The following is a 24,432-nucleotide window of genomic DNA, read 5'->3' on the forward strand; positions in this document are numbered from 1 at the left end:
GCGTGACGCTATGGAAGCCTCCGCTTCTGCAGTTGTGCTTGCGCCCATTTGGGAGGTGGGGAGAGGCACCTCAACCCATGACGAAAGGTTAACCCAGAATAACTTCCGGATGGATGAGCGTTCGCTTCCGGGTTACCGATTTCTTGGTGAGGTATTTTAACTTTTTATTCCAGCGTTAGGTAATTTCTACTAAGTGTTAAATAGAGGTGAAAAGCCGGAGTGTAAGTTCAATTGAGGGAGATAAATGTTAGGGAGAGGAAAAAATATAATGATTAATATAGTAATATAATTGTGAGGGGGAAGAAAAGTAGTAATGATTTATATAATAATTGTGAGGGGGAAGCAAAACAGTAATATTTATATAGTAATATGAATATGAGGGGGAAGAAAAATAGTAATGATTTATATCCATATATAAAACTTAATATAAATAGAAGTTACACAATTAAATGTGTGTGCATCGAATCTATTTGAATAAATGTCTAGAATTTTCTCTTGTTTCTCCAGAGTTTTGCATTAGGACTCCCATCATCCCCAGTCACAATCAGGCTGGGAATTTTGGGATTTGTAGTCTGGGATTCCTGGGGAGCATCAGGTTGCTTATCTTTGAAATATATATTATGGGATGCCGTGTTTAACAGAAAAAATAGTTGAAGATACCTTTATATCTTCATTGATTAAAGTGAAAAAGAAAAGTTTTGCGTAGTGCAAATGGCCTCCCAGGAAGATAAAACATGTTTCTTTTAAATTGATGCTGTTTTAAATGATCACAGTCACTCCTAAAAGAGAAATAATGCAGTTAAGTGCTCACTGGATTTAGATACTGATTTTGTTACATTTAGTGATTAATCTATTAATAAATGGATCAAATTCGGTAACTGGACATATTTGCCATTGAGCCTTTGTGGCCCATCAGCCATCAGTATTAAATAATACTAAGGGGTAAAATTTTAAATAAGTGTAGCCTTTATGGACTTTCTTCTTTAAGTAATTCTTTAAGTTATTCTCCCTTCATCATCTTCATCTGTCTTGGATGATCACTTTGCTGTATTTTCAGACAATTATATCTGGATGTCAGATGCTTAGACAGACTTTGACAGCTAGACTCTAAAATTTAAAGGAGAAATGCAACCTAGAACTAAGGAGAATTTTTCTGACAGCTAGAATAATTACTCAGTGGACCGACGTGCCTCCAGAAGTTGTGGTGCTCCAACACTGGAAGTTTTTAAGAAGAAATTGGATAATCATTTTTCTGAAATGGTATAGGATTTCCTGCCTTGAGCAGGGGGTTGGACTAGAAGACCTCCAAGGATCCCTTCCAACTATGTTATTCCATTCTGTTCTGATCCACTTAACAACTGCAGTGATTCACTTAACAACAAAAAGGCTATAAATTCAGGCACAAATCACTTAAGAACTGCCTTGCTTAGTAACACAGATTCTTAATAATCTATTGAGCGTAAATGAGTTTAAAAGCAGTCTTTTGTTCTCTGAGATTGTGACCCATTTGTAAGATAAATTGATCATTCTATATTTTTAAAGCTGAACTTGTAGAACAATTGTTTTGTCATTTAAGTATTTGTTTGGGTAATGTATTGTGATACTGTAGGAGGCACCCTTGAAATGAAAGGTGGGAATATAAACCAATCAATGGAAGATACTGTATATAAGTTGCAGAACGAAGCACATTGGGCATTATATTAATCTGTTTTACTAATAGTAATGTATCTTTTAGGCAGTAGATGTTAAACTGAGAATAAAGTTGGGCTGAAGGAACTTAAACTTTGCTTGTCATTCACCAACACGGATGAATTTGTAATAGCGATCCTATTCATATTTACTCAGAAGGAAAAACTGTTTTTCCTAACATATACAGTTGGTCCTTGACTAATGATGGTAATAGAGCCCAGGCTTTCCATCGTAAGTCATGATGATTGTAAGTCAAGGCTCCCATGTGACTGACCTAATTTTTCAACCTTTTTTTGTGGCGGAATGCCATGTTTATTAAGCGAGTCAGTGCATTTCTATGGTGTTTTTGCTGGAATGTTGTGAATCGCATCACTTAAAAATGGAATGCTGTAACCGGTTGTAAAGGAGAGCCAGTTGCCAAGCACTTGAAATGCGATATATGACCATTGGGGTGATACCTTTTGGTGTCCATTGTAATTTGAAGGGTCACTAAGCAATTGGCCATTAAGTGAGGACCCCTACATGCTTTGCTTATAGCTATGCCTGAACTCAACCCTATCTACCTTAGGTAGATTTTACCAAGAGCCTGACAATAATGTGAAGAGCCACTTCGTTGTTGTTAGTTGCGAAGTCATGTCCGACCCATCACGATCCCATGGACAACATTCCTCCAGACCTTCTGTTCTCTAACCTCCTCTTGAGTCCATTTAAGCTCACGCCGACTGCTTCAGTGACTCCATCTAGCTACCTCATTCTCTGCAATCCCCTTCTTCTTTTGCCCTCCATCTTTCCCAGCATTAGGCTCTTCTCCAGGTAGTCCTTCCTTCTCATTAGGTGGCCAAAGTATTTGAGTTTCCTCTTCGGGATCTGCCCTTCTAAAGAGCAGTCAGGGTTGATCTTCTCTAGGACTGACCGGTTGGATCGCCTTGCAGTCCAAGGGACTTGCAGGAATCTTCTCCAGCACCAGAGTTCAAAGGCCTCCATTCTTTGGTGCTCAGCCTTCCTTATAGTCCAACTTTCACAACCATTCATTGCAACTGAGAAAACCATAGCCTTGACTATACACACTTTTGTTGACAGGGTGATGTCTCTGCTTTTTAGTATGCTGTCTAGATTTGCCATAGCTTTCCTACCCAGGAGCAAGCGTCTTTTAATTTCTTGGCTGCAGTCCCCATCTGCGGTGATCTTGGAGCCCAAGAAGATAAAATCTGCCACTACCTCCATTTCTTCCCATCTATTTGTCAGGAATTGAGAGGGCCAGATGCCATGATCTTAGTTTTCTTAATGTTGAGCTTGAAGCCAACTTTTGCACTCTCCTCTTCCACCCGCATCAAGCGGCTCTTTAGTCCCTCTTCACTTTCTGCCATTAGAGAGGTATTATCTGCATATCTGAAAAGCCACTGCTACTCCAATTAAAAAGTCTGGGAATAGGATGGCTTGATTCTATAAGTTAGATTCCTAAGGCAGCCCCATTTTATCCAACCTCACTTCTTAATAAATGGCTTAAGAAAAGGAGCTTTAAATTTCAAATTTTTGAGTAGATTTCTTCATTTTCATTATTATTTTACAACTTTGTAGAAGAAATATTGAATCCTAAGAGTATTTTTTGCCACCAAATAAATTGAAGGAAAAGCACTCTTTATTACTGTGCTTTTTCTATTTTCATTCTTCTGTTTGTGCAAATGTAGAAATAGATTTCATGCATCATTTGAATCGTATTAGTGCTTTGTTATTTCTCCGTGTAGAAAGACATTTTTCTCTAAGATGCTTACTACTAATAAAGCTTGAAGGAATCATATATCCCAGGAAAAAAAAAGCCCGATTACTTTGTGCAGCATGGTGTAGGGAAGCATCCGTGAAGATGTCATTTTTGTCACATCATTGAGGCCATAAATAGCCTTGTGCTAGAACTGCACATAAAGTTCTTAATACGATACCACTTTGTAAAGGATCAAATAATCCTGGCAAAAAAAAAAAGTGTACATGCATAAAACAGGACAATTGTCATTTTAAGCTTCTTATTCAAATAGAATTCTTCTTCTTCCACAATTTACATAGTAATACTTACAAGAAAAGGGCACTGGATAATCTGCTTTCTGCCTCGCCACCTTGTGGCTATTTGTATATTCATTTGCTAGTGGAATGCTTAGCCACGTTGAATAAGCTTCCAGTCCAGGTGCGATGACAATAAGAAAAAAACGAATTAGCACAGAAATAATTTCCTCCCCAGAGAATGGCTGTAACATGTTTCTTGCTGACAGGAACTCCTTTTACTGGGTAAATGATTTCCTCAGCCCTAAAAGCAGAAGGAGGACTCTTGCCAGTTGGCTCCAAAGCTGCTCGAACGCTCCCAATGTGAACTTCTGCAGGTGCTGTAATTTTAACGGCTGTAATCCATAGGTTTAGGAGACATGTTGGGAAATGCTCTTCCTATTTCCCCAAAGCGGCTCTTAATGGACAGCAGGACCTTTTCGGCTTCAAAGCTAAACAGAACCAGGCATGATTCGTAGCTGGATGGGAAATTATGAGAGCATTTCAAGGCTACAGACTAGACTGTGGAAGTAATATGTAACGCAAACCATTTTGTGTTCCATTTTTGCTGATAAATAAACAAAGGGAGACTAGTATAGATCTATTTCAAGCTGTTTAGCTCTCATCAGCTAGCCATACGCTTGCTGGGATTCGAACTTGGGCTGCTTACATATTAGGCAGTTGTATTAATCTCTAAGCCACAAGTTCTCCTCCCTTTATCAGCTGAGCCGGGGAGAGATTAAGTGTTTTTTTCTTCTGTCAAAGAACCTGGTCTGCCCAAATTATCAGCAAAAATGGAACCCAAAATGGTTTGTCGTAAGCGACTGCCTGGAAGGCTCTTGGAATGGGGCTGAAAGGCGAAAATGGAGCAGTATGCTTCCTTCCATATTTGGGCAGACCAGGTGCTTTGACAGAAGAAAAAACACTTATACATGTACTTATAAATATACATATACAACTGCCTAACGTGTAATAACAGCCCAGATTCGAATCCCAGTAAGGGTATGGCTAACTGATGAGAGCTAAATAGCTTGAAATAGATCTATACTAGTCTCCCTTTATTTATTTATCAGCACAAATGCTATATATATCTCCCACCCCTCCCAATCCAGGATGCTATTATCCCAGCTTTGCTTTCTATTTCAGAAAGGGGGCCCATTTGTAAATGAAAGCTCTTGATTGCATCCAGCTGCCTTTTAAAAAAAATGCCATTGGGACCTGCTTTCAAATAATTGCAGACTGAGGTTACACACACACACACACACACCATTGCAGGCTGCAAAGCATCAGTTTGGAACTGAATCCAAAGTATGGCTCAGCCCTACAATGATATATGATTGTTGATCAAGGTCCTCCTGCATTAGGTTGGTTCATCAGCAGTGTAAGGGGAGAAAGGAAGTGAGGAGTATCTTGAAACCCTCTATTGTTGGCTGTCATCAGTTTAAGTAAGTTTTCCAAGGTTGACTTTTTGTTCTCCTTTCAAGCAGGCATGATGGTGGAACCTGGCAGTGGGAAATAGAGCAGCTCAATGGTTGAGTGTAAACCAAGGCATCGTTTCCTTATTTAACTCATCATAATCCCTTGATAAGAGACCACTCTTGGAATACTGCATCCAATTATGGTCACCACAATAGAGAAAAGATGTTGAGAATCTAAAAAAGAGTTCACAGAAGAACAATAAAGATGATTAAGGGGCAGAGGGTAAAAGATACACAGAATAGTTGCAGGAATTGGGTATGACAACTCTAGAGAAAAGAGGAACCAGGGAAGACATAATAGCAGTGTTGCAATATTTGAGGGGCTGCCCCAAAACAGAGGGGCTCAAGCTATTTTCCAAAGCATCAGAAGGCCAGGGCAGGAAACAAGAGTGGAAATTGATCAAGGAGAGAAGCATATATAAATACGGAGAGATTTCCTGACAGTGAGTATAATTAATCAGTGAAACAACTTGGCTCCAGAAGTTGAGGGCACTCCATCTGCTGAGGCTTTTAAGCAGGGATCCCTGAGCAGGGATTGGACAAGAAGACCTCCAGGCCCCCTTCCAACTCTGTTATTCTATTATGTTGTGGTGTCTCTCTGAGCAAGGGAAGGATGCAGTTGTCCAATGCTAGACGCTCCAATCATATCTGGAATGCAGGAAGTTATTTTTCAATGTTCAGACTCCTCAGACAAACTAATTCAGACGATCCAAATCAGGGATCGATTTATGGGTTGTTAAAAGGTTTCCACACTTCATTTAGAACTGGATCCGCTTGCCTACAAGGAAAGGAAGATCTGTGCTGGGATAACATCTCGAGTTAGGAGATGAGAAAGGATGAAAGGGAACGATACCACAGAAAAAGCCAGCTTGTGAATTGACGTGTCTCCATGATGGCAGCTATTTTATGAGAGCATCTACGACATGCTTTCCAAACTCAAGATAGGTTCACCAAACCAACTAGATTTTCTGCTCTCAGATTAAAGCCAGAGATAAGACATCCAGGCTGTATTTGCTTATTGGGTTGTGTGTTTTTTTTAAGAAAGTAGAGGAAAATGAATCATGTAGGTTCAGCTACTCTTGAATCAAATAATAAGGAAAGCTCTAGGTTTGAGTTATTTATGTGTTTGACTAACTCATTTGCTAATCCTGAAATCCATCGACAAGGAAGAAGCACACTCAATCGTTCCCCCCCCCCCCAGTAAATCATTTAATTGACATCTTGGCCAGTTGCTCATTAAGAGATGTGCCCAATCTTGCAAACATACTAGACCCATTTAAGAAATGGAATTTCTCCTGACCACTTTCCCCCTTAGTAATAGCTTTACAACTTCATCAGGTAAGCTTACTAGCTTATTTCTCTGTGCTCTCTTTATCCAGGGGTTGCGCTATCTTTGTGTTTGGGTGCTGCAGAACTACAGTTCTGTGTTATGAGGACCCAGATTGTTGGGGGAAAGATGCTGACTGTGTAAACCGCTTAGAGAGGGCTGTAAAAGCACTATGAAGCAGTATATAAGTCTAAGTGCTATTGCTATTGTATAAAGTTGCTGGGTTTTATACTCCCAACTTACGTATCCCTAATGGGAAAACAATCTTTTGAGTGTATAGGTAGTCCTCGACTTGCAACAATTTCTTTAGTGACTGCTCAAAGTTACAAAGGCCCTGAAAAAAGGACGTATGACTGTTTTTCACACTTATAACCATTGCAGTATATATATATCTATCCTACCAACATCGTTTTTTTTTTAATGAACAGTTTTTATTCATAAATTTTTGCTTCCAAACATGTAGGAGCAGCATGGAACTTTTTCTGCATAGACACACAAACCTCAAATGGAGATTGCAATCTGCCAAATTGGGGTGGGTGGTTTAATCTCACTGTCAGGGAATTCCTCCTTAGTTCTAGGTTGGATCTCTCCTTGATTAGTTTCCATCCATTGCTTCTTGTCCTGCCTTCAGATGCTTTGGAGAACAGGTTGACCCCCTCTTCTTTGTGGTAGATCCTTAAATATTGGAAGACTACTATCAAGTTTATCAAGCTAGACTTGGAGACTTTACTTTATGGATCCCTCTAAGCTAGGATTACAAGCAAATATGGTCCTGAGGACACAGGTTCTCCAATCTTATGATGTGGCCTTTTTGTAGCTGTATTCTATACTAGGTAGTTCAAATATCTCAAGGGACACAGTCTACAATACATAAACTTACTGGAAAGGGCAGGGCTTTGTTTTATGTGGTCTTTAAAAGAAGAATATCAGGACCTTGGACAGGTCCTGCCATACTGTATGCTGTAGTGGTTAATCCTGGCTGGAATTTATCCAGGAAGAGCTGGTGTTTCAGCAAATTTTTGACACTTTCCAGAAGGTTGGCTGGATTAGGTCACCCTTTAAATCAATCCCATTTGAAAACCTGTCTGTATTTCCTGAATGACCATAGGCAGTTTTCCCACTGTATGAGGAGTACTCTTCATACGGCAGGAAGCTGGTAGAACATAACCATTGGGTCAAGGTCAACTGCATGCAGAAATGCTTTAGAGCAGGGGTGTCAAACTCAAGGCCCGGGGTGGGCAGATCCATCCTGTGGGGTGCTTAGATCTGGCCCTTGAGTCCTCCCTGGAAACAGTGAAGAACCGGCCCGCAGTGCCTCTGCCAGTGAAAACAGAGTTCGGGTGGGCCTCTCCTGTTTGCGGCCTTCCCAAGCTCCGTTTTTGCTGGCAGAGGGTTGCAAGAGGCCGTTGCAGCAGAAAAGGGAGCTCGGGAATCCATTTTTGCTGGCAGAGCACTTGGGCCGCCACAGGCACGCCCGATATGAGTGACGTTGAGCTGGCTATGCCCCCTGGCCACACCCCCAGCCCCCCCCAAGGTCAAACGCAACCCTGATGCAGCCCTCAATGAAATCAAGTTTTACCGCTACGTCTTGGTTCCAATAACCTTGCTCTTCCTCAATAAATGCGTTCAGAATAAGATAGCATGACATTAAGCATAATTTATATCACAACATTGACAGGAGGAAGAACCTATGGGTTTGTTTGTTTTTTCTTTTAGATGAGCGGCTCCTAACTCGTGATGCATCCGAACTTGTCTCCTCATCTTCATACTGAAGAGTGTAATATTTTAATCCGTCAACTTCAAAAATGCCACGAGGAGGTAAGATGCTGAAAGAAATCCAGGATGCCGCGATATCTCCACCGATAAGGGGCTTACCTTGTGATCCTGTTCTTAGACAAGACTGACTTTTGTTGGTAATGAATCAATTTTCATCAGACTAGACATACCCAGTTCCTGCAAATGTTCTTCATATGTTATCTATCTTAGAGAAATGGAAATAAAAATGAACTATGTAAAGAAAAAAAACACACACGTTTGGGTTTGCAAAGAAGCCAGGGGTTGGCATATAAGTGACAAGAGGAAAAAAAAAAGGAGAGAAAACCATTTTCAAACTATGAGACACCGTATTAATGGATAGTGCGGCCATGAGAAATCATTTCATCATATTATTCTACTGTAACTTGTACAAAGCAAGTGATATCTCTGTGGAGAAGATAGAGGAGCATCTTAAGAAACAAAATTTATCGAGGATTACTGAGGAGGAGGAGAGAGGTTATGAACGGACCTGTAACAATAGAGGAAATTTCTGAAGTTATAAAAAAGATTAAACCAGAAAAAGTGCCGGGGACACAGATAGACGATCAGATTCTTATTAGAAATGTTTTGAGGAAAAAGAAATGATGGCTAAACCATTAATTGTTTTTCTGCCATAATCATCGCAAGAAATTTGACAGGTCTTCAAGAAATCTTTGCTGGGCTGTCAGCTCAGAGGAAACAAACAAGCCCCTTGTCCAATCTTGGCTGGTTATGTGCCAGGAGTTATTAATTCAATATCATATAAAAAGGGCATTGCAGAAGGAGACACAAAACTGTTTCTATTTCCCTTAAGGGGCATGGGCAAAATTGTTCTTGGACTGGAACATTGAGAAATCTTTCTTCTGAAAGAGAGAAAAAAAATGGCCTTTCGGTAACTTGAAACTTATTCTCAATCCTGTCTGGTGTGGCAATAGAGGATTATAAACTTTACGTGGCTATGTGTGTATGTGTGTTCGTGGAACTGTGTTTAGAGACAGTTATATCTGCTTTTAGTTTTTCTTCTCAAATTTAAATACAGCCAATTTTTTATTTTCTCCTTTCCCTGTACCTCTCACTAACTTCTGTCTTTATTTTCTTCCCTGTATCCATCCATCCATCCTCCTTCCTTCCTTCCTTCCTTCCTTCCTTCCTTCCTTCCTTCCTTCCTTCCTTCCTTCCTTCCCTCCCTCCTTCCTCTTTCTTTCTCTCCCTCCCTCTTTTTTCCTTTCTTTTCTTTCTTTTTCTCTTTCTCTCTCTCTCTCTCTCTCTCTCTTTCTTTCTGTCCCTCCCTCCCTCTCTTCCTCCCTCCCTTCTTTTCCCATGCATTATATTAAAATACTGAAATGCAAAGAAAATAGAAAAAAGATCAAAAAATAAAAAATAAGACTAGTTTAAAGTTTAAAAACAGCAAAAAAGTGAAATACTTTTTAATGATACAGTCTCCCCTTCTTTGTATCCCCAGCCAATACAGAGTTTAGATTAGACGTGTCCAACTTGTAACCAGAGGCTGCAGGTAGCCCCACAGTATAAAGATACTAAATATTTAATGTTTTTATTACCTTTATACCGTATACAAATAAAAAATTATTTAAAGAATAAAGGAAGTTTATAGTTTATGTACATCAACTAAATATTTTACATGTGGCCCGAGGCAATTCGTCTCCACTCAGTGAGGCCCACGCAAGCAAAAAGTTTGGATAACCATGGTTTAGAATAGTTGAACTTTGCTTCTACCTTACGTCAGAGAGTTGAGATGGAGAGAAATGGGAGGTAGCATTTTTTTCAGTCTTCAGTCCTAGTAGTATGGCTCTTACTCCCTTGTAGCTCTTAGAGATTTCCAAATGATGAGTGTAATGTCTTTTCCTTTTCTGACTGATAATAAGCTCCACACTTTCAAATATGGTAAAGTTGTCACTGTTTTCACATGCCTGTTGTAGCAATGGCCATTGTCTCACTTGCTTGTCTCATTGATTGCAGCTTTTCTCTTTGAGCAATGAGAGGCTTCTTCCTTCTTCCTAATTAGGCCTTTGTCAGTAATTAAGAGCTTTTCCACACCTCCCCCCCTCCCCAGCCCAGCTTGGGAGGATTTCATCTGTGGGAACATCCTTGCCTATCCCTGATTGCAAGGGAAACCTTCTCTGAAATAATATTCATGCTCAGTCACAATCCTTTCATACAGTTGGAGACTAGGTGCCTTTAGCGACAATATTAGCCATAATTATACCTGATCAGGATAGTGGTTTAACTTGGTCCTCATTATGTAGTCTTTTGGCTTGTTAGAAGGACACAAAGCAGCTTTGGTTAAAGAGGGAAAGATTACCTGTGATAGCATACTGGCAACCATATATTAACATCATTCATTCCAGTTCATATTCTATGGGTGTTGGTAGGTAGGTAGGTAGGAAGGAAGGTAGGTAGGAAGGAAGGTAGGTAGGTAGGTAGGTAGGTAGGTAGATGGTAGATAGACAGATAGATAGACAGATAGATAGATAGATAGATAGATAGATAGATAGATAGATAGATAGATAGATAGATAGATAGATAGATGATAGATAGATATAAGATAGACAGACAGACAGACAGACAGACAAAGAGACCGACAGACACACATGAAGGCAGAGTTATAATTACTTAGGGTTTCCTGAAAAAAAAAAGGTGAATGTGATTAAAAAGAAATTGCTTCCTTTGTAAATTTGTATTCCTTTGTATGTAAATTGCTTTCCATAATTTACAACAAGAACTTCCCCCTCTTACAACTTCTTTACTGCTTGAACACTGGGACTTTTTTTTTTTATTGTGCTTATAAACAAGATTTGCCCCGGACCTTTAGCAGGAAGTCACATGAGGTGAGATACCCTTGTGAAGTCCTTGAAGCGTTGATTCCGTTCTCAGCGGAACTGAGCTTAGAGTCTTAAGAGCCCTTTGTTTTCACGTGGTGGATAAGGCAGATCCAGCCTCCAACATTTCTTTCAATTGCTGTGGAAATTCTTCTCCACTGACCGTGTTAGGAGAACCAAAGGCAATTTTTTTCTAACCATAATTGGGATCAGTTTTAGGAATGGCTGGTCCAGCAAGACCCTTAGCATTTCATTATCCTAATATCTACAGAACCTTCACATCCTGGAAATAAATTGTTTCAATTTCTATCCTCAAAATGACGCTATAAGGCACTGCATACCAGAACAACTAGACACAAGGACGGTTTTCCCCCATGCCACTACTCTGCTTAACAACCAATTCCCACAACACTGCCAAATAATTTACCAAGAATGTATTACTATTCTTCTTCTCTTCCTTCCTAGCATCTTATCTCTTCCCACTTATGATTATAACCATGTTGCTTGTATCTTTCAATTTATATTGTTTTTGTTTCCTAGTACGATTTGATAGCTTATTAGTAACCTTGACTATCACTAAGTGTTGTATCTTTTTATTCTTGATGAATGTATTTTATTCTCCTTATGTACACTGAGAGCATCCGCACCAAAGACAAATTCCTTGTGTGTCCAATCACACTTGGCCAATTAAGAATTCTACTCTACTCTTCTCTACTCTATTTCCTGTTCTACTCTATTCTTTCTCATTCCTATTCTATTCCTATTCCCATGCTATGCTATTCGCCCAGAACCGGGGTTTTGAAAAAGGATAGTATGCTTGAAATATTATATGTAGTTTACCCCCCACAGCACTTGTGAAGATATTTTTTGAAGGGTCCAGGAAGAAGAGAGGAGGAAAATATTCTTCCCTTTGTCCTTCCCTTCATAAATAAAGCTTTTTATCCTCTGTGTACTTCCCATTGTCAACAGGAATGCTTTGCTTGGGCTTTTATGTTCTGGGTTCCCCTGGTGTTTAGGGCTGGTTGAAACCAATGAAAACTTCTGTTTCCACGAATTGTGCCTTCTATTGTGAAAATGCAGGCATAAATGTTAGCCCATCCAGACTGAAGGCAATAGAATTGCCAACTGCTTCCTGTCTTTTCAATGGCTTCTGTCTTCCGAACCAAACAAAGAATTCAAACATAACTTCAGAAACTCCCAAATTCTCACTGAGGGTTTTTTTTTTTTTAAAAGCAAATTCCTCTATTGTATTGGCTCTTTTGTCAAAGGTCTTTTGACTGGAGGTTGGAGAGGCAATATTTAAAAAAAAAAACCCAACAAAATCCTTTCTGAGCCTCTGGAATTATTTGTTCAGTTGTAGATCCTGGATTAAACATCTTTCCCAGCTATATTTTAAATTACAATGTGAACAGGGCTGGGCTGCTGGGGGTTCGCAGAGGTTCGGGGAGAACCTCTAGCTAAGATTCTGTGCAGTTCGGAGAACCCCCAAACACCACTCTGGCTGGCCTCGCCCACCCTGCCCTGTCCCTCCCAGGAGTTCCCACGCGGCTTGGGCGCGTGCAGAGCCTTGGGGAGGGTAAAAAACGGCCTACCAGAAGTTCAAGAAGGCCAGAAATGAGCCCGTTTCTGGCCTCCAGAGGGCCTCTGGAGCCTGGGGAGGCCGTTTTTACCCTCCCGGATGCCTGAGGAAAGCCTCCGGAGCCCCGAGAGGGCAAAAACGCCCCCCCCCTAGTGCAGCAGGCTGAGTAGGCCACGCCCACTCTGGCCACATCTAGCCGGCAACCAGGCAGAGAACCCCTTGCTAAAATGTTTGAATCCCATTCCTGAATGTGAGGAAAAGGGTCTTTATGCTGTAGAACAGGAGTCATATTGTCTCCAGAAGTTGTGAATGCCCCAACACTGGACGTTTTTAAGAAGAGATTGGATAGCCATCTGTCTGAAACGGTATAGGGTTTCCTGCCTAGGCAGGGGGTTGGACTAGAAGACCTCCAAGGTCCCTTCCAACTCTACTATAGTATTGTATTATGGTATTGTATATTTCCCCTGTACTTTGCAAGATTTACCTCTCGCAAGCAAATTGCAGTTCTTTATTCTCCCCAAGTCTGACAATTTGCTTTTTGTTTGACTTAAAAACGACCAGTGTGCCATCCAAAAGAATAATGTCTGTTATTTATTTGTCATGCTTTGGATATTTTCTCCAGCTTACCTGGAGTAGATCCATTTCCAGCTCAGGATCACCTGAGAAAATATTTGGAGCTGCAGCAGGAATTCGCCTCCATCTAAAAACAGCATGTTTGCAAGTTTCACGTGCCCCTTCCAGTTAGTTACAGGTGTACTAAAAGGAAATTATGCAGCTAATTATTAGATCCGTGCCAAGGTTCAGATTTGAAGGGCAATATTGAAGGTGAGTGGAATCCTTGTAATTGTTGTTTTGACTGATTTTGCCCGGCTGTTCCTCATTTTGATGTTTTAATTTGTAAGTTGCCCAGAATCTTTTGGAATGAAGTGGCTAATAACTTTAATAGTAAATACTATAATAAAATTAGTAGTGGTGATAGTAGTAGTAATAGTAGCAGTAGTAGTAATACTATAATACTATACTATAATTTTGTTCAGTCGCTGTCATGTCCAAGTCTTTGCAATATCATGGACCACAGTACACCAGACTCTCCATCCTTCACATACGACAATAACATATAATATAGTAATAATACTATAATAAAGTATAACATAGTAATAATACTATAATACAGTGGTGGGATTCAGTTTTTTTTTACTATCGGTTCTGTGGGCATGGCTTGGTGGGTGTGGCTTGGTGAGCATGGCAGGGGAAGGATACTGTAAAATCTCAATTCCTTCCCCACTCCAGCAGACGGTTACTGCAAAATCCCCATTCCCTCCTTATCAGCTGGGACTTGGGAGACAGAGAATAGAAGGGGGCGGGGCCAGCCAGAGGTGGTATTTACCGGTTCTCCGAACTACTCAAAATTTCCGCTATTGGTTCTCCAGAACTGGTCAGAACCTGCTGAATACCACCTCTGCTATAATGAAATATAATACGATATAGTAATAATATTATAACAAAATACGTGAAGGATATGGAAGGATAAACCCCATATGAAACTGGTTAAGATCAGACGTGTTAGAGAAAGAAATTGAAGGCTTTATTTTAGCAGCTCAAGAACAAGCTTTGTCAGTTAATGTCACCAAAGCGAAAATTCAACATATAACAAACAACATGTCACCGTTGTAGAGTGTAGGGTGAAACAATTGACCTTTTAATTTAGCAACTGCTATTATTTCCTTGGACAAAAATAAAAAAAAATACATATTTTGTAAATAATGTAATGTTGGATGTTGATGTTGCAATGTCTTTGCTTCTCTTCTTGATAACTGAATACTTTAATTTAAAAAGCACACTGTTGGCATCGGGAGAGGTAATACTGGAGATTGTAGAATATTATTTTGTTTTCCCCCCCTCTTTTTAACAACATCAAAGTGATCATTTTTCTTTTTCCCTTCCAGCATTCCTTCTTGAAATTCTTCGGCCATTGCAATGATTTTGACAGAGAAATGAGGAAATGCCTAAGGAAAGAGGTAAGGCGCTGTTAAAAATTTGGGAACCAGGATATTGATAATCTTGTCAACTTGACAGTTTACTAAACCGGGCATCCAAGTATCTACTCGGGCCAGGTGTTCTCATATGCATCGTGAAGTTGTCACCCAAATGGTGTAATTATTTGGCACAGCAACATCGTGACAAAGTATAAAATTGTCGCTTGTATCCAGGCAACGAACCTGATGTCGGTCAGATCTCTCAGACTTTTTTCAGTTGGTATCCAGTAGGAATAGGCATCCTGCTGAAGACCTGACAGCCTAGGTTCAAGACCCGAGCTTGGCACAATGGGGTGAGCTCTCATTCCCTGCCTCAGTTCCTGCCTCCCTAGCCGTTTGAAAGCATGCAAATGCAAGCAGATAAATAGGTACCCGATGGGAAGGTAACAGTGTTTTGTGCACCTTTGGCGTAGAGCCATGCTGGCCGCATGACCATGGATAATTGTCTTCCGAAAACGCTGGCTCCCTTAGCTAAGAAACGGGATTAGCATCGTGCCTTACAATTGGACATGACTGACAAACCTTTTATCTATTTTTTCCCCTCTTCAATAGATTAGACATACTTAGCTCCCTCAATCGTCCATCATGCGATTTAGCTTCGAGGTCCTTTATCATTTTTGATGCTCTTTTCCGCACACTACATACAATATTCCATGAATGGCCTCACTAGTGCATTATAAAGCGGTATTATCACTTTTTGTGATCTTGATGCAGCCGAGGACTGCAGTGGCTTTTTTTTGGCAGCTGCAGCACATTGCTGGCTCATGTTTAAGTGGTTTCCTTTCCTTTCCAATTTATTTCTTTTCCAATTAATACCAACTTATATCAATGTGATTCGTTTGTTCATTTTTGGATCATTTGGGGAGAAGATTTGTGGGCCACCTGTGCCTGGGGCTACAATGATATAACCTCTCACCCTGCTGTTACATTTTGGTTCTCCAAACATTACATGGGTATGATTTTTAGTAACCTGGTAGATTTACACGTTTTTTGTTTTTGCCTCTGGCATTCTGGCACTAGAACTCTGTCCCACATGTATAGAGGTAGTCCTTGACTTAAGACCAGTCACTTAGCAACTGTTTACACTTCTAAGAAGTGACTTACAAATTGTAGCATTTACTTAACAGCCACTGCAAAAAGATTGTAAATTCAGGTTGGTCATGTGGGTGGCCTGATTTATGGCCATCACTGTTTATGACCATGATGGGCAGGCTCCATTACTGTCATACATTGATGACTACATGTAATCATTTCTCTCCCCCCCCCCAATTTTTTTTGGGATCATTTGGGGAGAAGATTTGTGGGCCACCTGTGCCTGGGGCTACAATGATATAACCTCTCACCCTGCTGTTACATTTTGGTTCTCCAAACATTACATGGGTATGATTTTTAGTAACCTGGTAGATTTACACGTTTTTTGTTTTTGCCTCTGGCATTCTGGCACTAGAACTCTGTCCCACATGTATAGAGGTAGTCCTTGACTTATGACCAGTCACTTAGCAACTGTTTACACTTCTAAGAAGAGACTTACAAATTGTAGCATTTACTTAACAGCCACTGCAAAAAGATTGTAAATTCAGGTTGGTCATGTGGGTGGCCTGATTTATGGCCATCACTGTTTATGACCATGATGGGCAGGCTCCATTACTGTCATACATTGATGACTACATGTAATCATTTCTCTCCCCCCCCCAATTTTTTTTGGGATCATTTGGGGAGAAGATTTGTGGGCCACCTGTGCCTGGGGCTACAATGATATAACCTCTCACCCTGCTGTTACATTTTGGTTCTCCAAACATTACATGGGTATGATTTTTAGTAACCTGGTAGATTTACACGTTTTTTGTTTTTGCCTCTGGCATTCTATCTGGCATACTTCAGTTTGCAGTGAAGGGTCCTAGTTCTTCTGGCTTAAAAACATAGGAATTCATTACACATGAAAGCCGTGGTGGCGCAGTGGTTAGATTGCAGTACTGCAGGCTACTTCTGCTGCCTGCCGGCTGCCTGCAATTTGGCAGTTTAAATTTCACCAGGTTCAAGGTTAACTCAGCCTTCCATCCTTCCGAGGTGGGTAAAATGAGGACCCAGATTGTTGGGAGCCATAGGCTGATTCTCTAAAACGCTTAGGGAGGGCTGTAAAAGCACTATGAAGCGGTATATAAGTCTAAGTGCTATTGGTATTGCCTTGCCTTCCCTCCCTCCCTCCCTCCCCCCCTTCCTGTTAAAATGCTGTATTGCAGGCTAATTCTGCCCACAGCCAGCAATTCAATTCTGACTGGCTCAAGGTTGACTCAGCCTTCCATCTTTCCGAGGTCGGTAAAATGAGGACCCAGATTGTTGAGGGGGGAAGAGGCTGATTCTGTAAATCGCTTAGAGAGGGCTGTGAAAACACTGTGAAGCGGTATATAAGTCTAAGTACTAGGGAAGCAAAATGAGGCTTTGGAAAGGAGCAATTTTTTTTTGCCTGTTTTTTTCAGCTTAAATCTCAGCTGAGTGAAACAATTAAACGTGGAAATCACAGAATGACCGAAGTGGAATTTTTGATCTTTCTTTGCTTGCTTACGTTCTGCCAGTTCATGCATACGGTTTCTTTCAAATCACGTGTGTTCCTTTCCTGCATGATAAGGAAAGCTTGCTGCCTTTTCAAAGTGTGGTGCCATGGCTGATTTGTGATTCATTTCCTGCCTTCCTTTCCTTCCAGTATGAAGCCAACCGAGCCAAGAGCTACCAACATGCAAAGGAGATGCACCGGAGGTTGCGGGAGGCTTGAGCAGAGGGTTAGAACTGGTGAAGTGGCTATTCAGACGCTGTGAGGTCAATGGAAAAAGTACCTTTTCTACTGTCTCCTGGACACTGAAAACGTATTTAACCTGCGGTAATAAAAATGCCTTGCAACCCATAGATCTGGATGCTTTTCAGTTATTTGGCATGATCTAAAGCAAGGGTAACAGGGACATGGTGGCTCGGTGGCTAAGACACTGAGCTTGTCAATCCGAAAGGTCGGCAGTTTGATGGTTCGAATCCCTAGCACCGTGTAACGGAGTGAGCTCCCGTTCCTTGTCCCAGCTTCTGCCAACCTATCAGTTCGAAAGCATGTAAAAATGCAAGTAGAAAAATAGGGACCACTTTGGTGGGAAGGTAGCAGCGTTCCGTGCGCCTTTGGCATTTAGTCATGCCACCCACATGACCACGGAGACGTCTTCAGATAGCGCTGGCTCTTCGGCTTTGAAATGGAGACAAGAGTTGGGAATGACTAGCACATATGTGCAAGGGCAACCTTTACCTTTAAAGCAGGGGTATCAAACTCAAGGCCCACGGGCTGGATCCAGCCCACGGGGTGCTTAAATCTGGCCTGGGGGCCGCCCCGGAAGCAATGAAGGACTGGCCTGTGTTGCCTCTGCCAGTGAAAAGGGAGCCCACAGGGGCCTTGTGTAGCTTTCCCAAGCTCCGTTTTTCTTGGCAAAGGGTTGCAGGAAGCTGTCGCAGCTGAAAACGGAGCTCGGGAGTCCATTTTCGCTGGCAGAGCACTCTGGCCACAAGAGGTGCCCCCAACCTGAGTGCGTCGAGCTGGCTTTGCCCCTCCTGCCCCCCCCGAGGTCAAACACAACCCTGATGCGGCTCTCAATAAAATTGAGTTTCACACCCCTGATCTAAAGAATGCCCCAGGGAACGCTGTCAATCAGTTCTAAAGAAGCTTCTTGGATGAGAAGCGAAACATCCTTCAAAGAAAAGCAAAGGCAGTCCAGTTGCTTTTTGGAAAAGTTTCAGTTACAATTCCATTTTTAAAAACTTATGGGAAGCTAATCATTTGGGATCAATCTGCTTTCTTGATCCACCACAATAAAAATAAGAAGCTTTCAGATCCTGGAAAGAATGCAACAAAGAGAAGAGCAACAAAGGTGATTAGGAGACTGGTGACTAAAACATATGAAGAATGGTTTCAGGAATTGGTTATGTTTAGTCTAAAGAAAAGAAGGATAAAGGGAGATGTGATAGCAGTGTCCCAATACTTGAGGAGCTCCAACAAAGACAAGGGGGTCAACCTATTCTCCAAAGCATCTAAGGGTAGGACAAGAAGCAATGGGTGGAAACTAACCAAGGAGAGAAGCAACAGAACTAAGGAGAAGTTTCCTGACAGTTAGAACAATCAACCAATGGAACCACTTGCCTCCAGAGGTTGTGAATGCTCCAACACTGGAAGTTTTTAAGAAGATGTTGGATAACCATTTGTCTGAAGGGGTGTAGGATTTCCTGCCTAAGCAGGGGGTTAGACTAGAAGATCTCCCAGGTCCCTTCCAACTCTTCCCTCCTGTCCCCTTCCCTTCCCTCCAAAAGCTGTGGGTGTTTCATCATTGGGGGCTTTCAAAAAGAGACCATTTATCTAGGATTTGACTAGAAGATCTCCAAGGTCCCTTCCAATTCTATGTCCTATGTACTAGTGGGAAATTTTCTGGCTAGAGACGATAAGATGCCATTTTCTACTTTTCTTTTGTCCAAATAAAACAAATCCATTTGATTTCGTGGGTCGATGACGGAGTTCTTTGCTCTGGCAGCTTTGGATCGCTGGCCCTGTTTTACCTCCTCTCTGTTTCTTGCTTCTAATTCCAACGTTGCTGATCGCGAAAAACCCTGTCATAAGGGAGCGGTGCTAAGTGATGGGGGCTTGACATGACAAATTATGATGCTTGTAATATCGTGCTCCCCAGACGATTGCATTAAATCAAGGCAGTGGCATTTAATGCACAATTGGCTGTTCTCCTATCGGATTGCGGTTGGGAGATGCCACAGCTTGTGACTCTGTCTGAAATGGAAAATCACAAAGAGGGAGTCCTTAACGTACCACCACAACATTGTGAGCCCAAAATGTATGTTGTCAAGTGAGAAATTAGTTAAGGGAGTTTTTGTCGCTTTAGTAAAATACTGGAATATGATAAGAGGAAATCGTTATTATAGATGGCGTGCAATAGCGGGTACTTTGAATTAGCGCCATCTATGTATCTATATTTTTATTTAACATTCGATTGAGCAAGATACATTGCAAGCTGTGTGCTGTTGATGTCACCGTGCCCACATTACAACTTGGATATTCACATCTTTTTTTATATCGTGGCATCCAACGCAAGCATGCAACTCACATCACTTGGGGAATGCTGTCCTGTTTTTTTTTTAAAAAAAAGGTTTATTGGGGTGGAATCGAGGTTTCAGGTAAAAAGATGATTATTGGAGGCAATTGAGGACATAAACGCACCCAACGTAGTCATTCAAAAATAATTGTTGCTTGCTTTTATGTAGAGGCTGTTTCAAGTTTATTGGAGGTAAAATGGGAAGCAGCCAAATCCTGAAGAGTCAGGAGCATCAGAGGTTGGAAGACATCAAAAAGATCAAGGTGGCATGTGTCGCCTATGTAACAAAATAATTCTTATTATTATTCCTCCTCTTCCTCTCCTTCTCTCCCTCTCCCTCCTCTTCCTATTCTTCTTTCTCCTTCTTCTTCCTCCCCTCTTCTCCTCCTCTTCTTTCTCCTTCCTCTCCTCCTCCTCTTCTCCCCCTCCTCCTCCTCTTCTTTCTCCTTCCTCTTCTCTCCCTCCCCCTCCTCCTATTCTTCTTCTTTCTCCTTCCTCTCCTCCTCCTCTTCTCCCCCTCCTCCTCTTCTTTCTCCTTCCTCTTCTCTCCCTCCCCCTCCTCCTATTCTTCTTTCTTCTTCCTCTCCTCCTCTTCCTTCTCCTTCCTCTTCTCTCCCTCCCGCTCCTCTTCCTATTCTTCTTTCTTCTTCCTCTCCTCCTCTCCTCCTCCTCCTCCTCCTCCTCTTCTCCTTCCTCTCCTCCCTCCCCCTCCTCTTCCTATTCTTCTTTCTTCTTCCTTTCCTCCTCTCCTCCTTCTCCTCTTCTTTCTCCTTCCTCTTCTCTCCCTCCCCCTCCTCCTACTCTTCTTCTTTCTCCTTCCTCTCCTCTCCTCCTCCTCCTCTTCTTTCTCCTTCCTCTTCCCCTACCCTCCTTCCTCTGCCCCCTCTCCCTCCCCTTCTCCTTCCTCCTCCTCTGCCTCTATTTCTACCGCAGAAATTTCATATTTATGACGGTTGCAGTGTCTCTGGGATCGTGTGAACCCCTTCTGACCAGCAAAGTCAACAGAGCCAGATTCACTTAGCAACCGTGTTAGCAACTTAACCCCTGCAGTGATTCACTTAACAACTGCGGCAAGGAAGCTGTCTTGGGCTTTGCTGCCATCTAGCGGCCATCTGGAGGTTTGCAGGCCAGATCTGGTTATTCTAAATTTTTTAAAAAAATGCAAACTCTAAATGGCCCTTGATGAAAGGTACATCTCAATGGGATCTGAAATACAAGCCATTCAATTACTCTCTGGCAGAAGTAGGACTTAACCATTGGTTTTCCCACTGCTATATTAGATGTCAACTGAGTGTACACATCCATAAGCCATGGTTTGTTTAACCATACTTCACTGACTTAAGGTGTATTACTTGGATTTGCAGATCACACGCAAGCAGGCGCTCCACTTCCCGGGATCACAAATTGGATTTAGCTAAATCCAACCAAGTGTATTATAGCTAAGTCAGAGATGAGTACAGACCTACTCTTTCTCCATTTAATAAGCAGCCGAAACTGTTCCATACTGTTTGCAGACAGGAAGTGTTGTATTGCATTTTGTGGGGTTCGGGGAAAAAGAGTCCCCCAAATTCTTACATAGAATAGCTCAGAGGATAAGATGTACAGCCTCTTCGCTGATGACATAAAACTAGTTAACACCACCAACAATGCTACTGCCCTCCAAAGAAACCTTGATTATGTGGCAGAATGGTCGTGCAACTTGCAACTCCAAATCTCAACTAACAAATTGTCTGCCTTACACATTGGCAACAAAAATCAAAACACCAAATACTAGCTGGGCGGATACTACCTTGTAGACGACCCTCAGTCTGCCAAGGACCAACCTGATCGTCAGAGCAAACCGGTTCACTCTCAGATGATCGTCGGAGCTGCCAGTTCGCCCGAACTGGTCCGAACCGGCTGAATCCCGCCCTTGCCTAAACTCTGATAGGGCCTTGTTAGGAGATAATCCAACGTTGGTCTTTTTTTGTCACATGTTCTACAAAGCAAGTTGATTGAAATATCTGTATTTTGAGCTTTGACGTGGCGCTCACGTCCCCCTAAAATTCGACCTTTTCATGGAAGAGCCAAAGGAATTATAGGTAGTGTTCGATATTCCATCTTCTCAGTTTGGGGAAACTAATCAATTATCATTTGGCGCTTGGAAATCAATTGAAAAAGCATCTTCTGAGATTTTAGGATTAATAGGGGTAGACATAACAATAGGCCATCCTCTATTTTTTCCCCACATTGCAGCAAATGAAATTATCCTAGATCAGCCTCACCGAAAACTGAGAACATCCAGCTGAGTTGGATTATGGAAATGGAGAACTGTGGATGTTGTAGTCTATCACATTTGAAGCCGTGAAGTTGGGAAAGCTGCCCTAGATAACAAACTCCGCTGAACACTGCAATATTTTAGGGACACAAGGACCTCTTAAAAAGTCACCCTGTTGGCCTTGGATAAAAATAGCAATATCATAACCTAATTTGAAGAGGACTTTTGAAGCTTAAGTATGGATATCTTGGGGAAAAAAATCTGTCTGCCAAAGAAAATGTTTAGGCTTTGTGAAATTGTGACTTCCTAAGACAGATCTTTCGACTTATGTAACCAAATGATGGGACTCATTTGGCAGCAGCATCTGATCAACCTGTGTGTATGTGTGAACTGTGGTTGGGAAGGAACATCATGGCAGGATCTTGTGGTGTCTGTACATAGGCTGTGAAAACAGAGAACAGCATAAAAACAACAGAAACAAAGGCAGAATATAAGGGAAAAAAGCTGGATGACAGATTAAATAGATGGAAAACCAAAGCTTTGCATGGACAGCACTTGAAAAACATGGAAGGAAAATGTGATGACAACTTGACATGGACATGGTTTAAGATGGGAACTATCAAGAAAGAAACAGAAGGTTTAATATTGGCTGCTCAAGACCAAGCACTACAAACTAATGCCATGAAAGCGAAGATACAAAAATCCACTGACAACCCAAACTGCCGACTTTGCAATAACAAAGTCGAAACTGTTTCACATTTAATATGTGAATGCAGCAAAATTACACAACCGGATTACAAAGCTAGACACGACCGAGTTGCTAAATAAATCCACTGGTCATTAGGTAAAAAATATGATTTACCTGTATCCCGAAAGTCATGGGAACATAAAGTGGAAAAAGTTATCGAAAATGAGAAGGTGAAGATCTTGTGGGACTTTTGAATACAAACGGATCGTCATTTGGAGCACAATACGCCAGATATCACGGTTGTTAGAGGGCTGAAGTGTACAGTTTATTGATATTGCTCTTCCTGAAGATGCCAGAGTCGGAGAAAAAGAACTAGAAAAAATAATGAAATATCGCGACCTGGCCATTGAAACTACACGGCTATGGATTGTCATGGATGCATTTGGCACCATGTCCAAGAATTTTATAAGATATACCAACAAATTGCAGCTTCCTGCAATAACACCAGCGGAACTGCAAAAAACTGTGCTACTCGGAACATCTTATGTTTTAAGAAGGTACTTGGTTGATACCTAGGACGCTGGCAGCAAACCGTATCAACCATTAGCACCAGTCAATGGTATTTGTGATGCATTTTTGAATGTTCAGTTGGCTGAGTTTCATGTTTAATGAATAAAGTAAATAATAATAACAACAGCAGCAACAACAACAAAGAAGATATCAATAGCACTTAGACTTACATACTACATCTCAGGGCCCTCTCTAAGTCAAGCTATTCTCCAAAGCACCCTGAAGGCAAGACAAGAACCAATGGATGCAAACTAATTTCCTGACAGTTAGAACAATTAATCCGTAGAACAACTTGCCTCCAGAAGTTGTGAATGATCCAACACTGGAAGTTTTTAAGAAGAGATTGGTACAAAATATCCTGCCTGAGCACGGGGTTGGACTAGAAGACCTCCAAGGTTCCTTCCAACTCTGTTATTCTGTTCTGTTCTAAGTGATTTACAGAATCAGCATATTGCCACCAATAGTTTAGGTCTTCATTTTATCAACCTCGGAAGGATGGAAGGCTGATTAAACCTTGAGCCGGTCAGAATCGAACTGTGGCAGTTGGCAGAATTAGCCAGCAATACTGCATTCTAACCACTGATCTACTATGGTTCATGGCAGGTACACAATTTGAAGCCGCTGCCATCCCCTCCCTACAAATGCCCCAGCCAGCCTTTCAGCTCTTTTACTAAACAGTGATGAATGGTTATTATTTTAGGAATGACAACATTGACATGAAAAGAAAGTTCAAAGTAAACGTTGAGTTGATTCCCAATCCTGCAAAGTCAATCTGAGCTGCATTAGCTTTGCTCATGTTATAATCTCTCACTATTAACAATACCAATTTTCTAGGTAATCTTGTGTTTAACTTTTTGTGATTTGTGATTTGTTTTTAAATGTTACAGGAGTGGTAATTTATTTATCCCATTTCTACACTGTGCAACTCATCTAAATGCCAATAATAGCAGTAATGAAGCAAAAGCTCTGCAGAAATCTCTCTACACCCAACTTTTCATGTTCATTTCACTTTCAAATAAGCTG

At 41.4% G+C, this 24,432-nt stretch overlaps 1 protein-coding gene across 3 annotated transcripts; it reads left to right on the forward strand.

The window, feature by feature from the left end:
- Positions 1-13: 13 nt before the first annotated feature.
- On the forward strand, positions 14-17,672 carry CMC2 (C-X9-C motif containing 2). Of its 3 annotated transcripts, none has more exons than XM_081963407.1 (4): positions 14-151; positions 8,242-8,343; positions 14,682-14,753; positions 17,473-17,672. In XM_081963407.1, exons 2-4 carry the CDS (start codon positions 8,263-8,265, stop codon positions 17,539-17,541), a joined length of 222 nt encoding a protein of 73 aa, XP_081819533.1. In that variant the 5' UTR covers positions 14-151; positions 8,242-8,262; the 3' UTR covers positions 17,542-17,672. The 3 variants fall into 3 exon arrangements, with proteins under 3 accessions (XP_081819533.1, XP_081819532.1, XP_081819534.1); XM_081963406.1 differs by having other exon boundaries at positions 20-146; XM_081963408.1 differs by lacking the exon at positions 14-151 and adding an exon at positions 3,943-4,058.
- The last annotated feature ends 6,760 nt before the right edge of the window (positions 17,673-24,432 follow it).

The sequence above is a fragment of the Natrix helvetica genome (genome assembly GCF_964273705.1).
Source record: "Natrix helvetica genome assembly, chromosome: 10".
NCBI lineage: Eukaryota > Metazoa > Chordata > Lepidosauria > Squamata > Natricidae > Natrix > Natrix helvetica.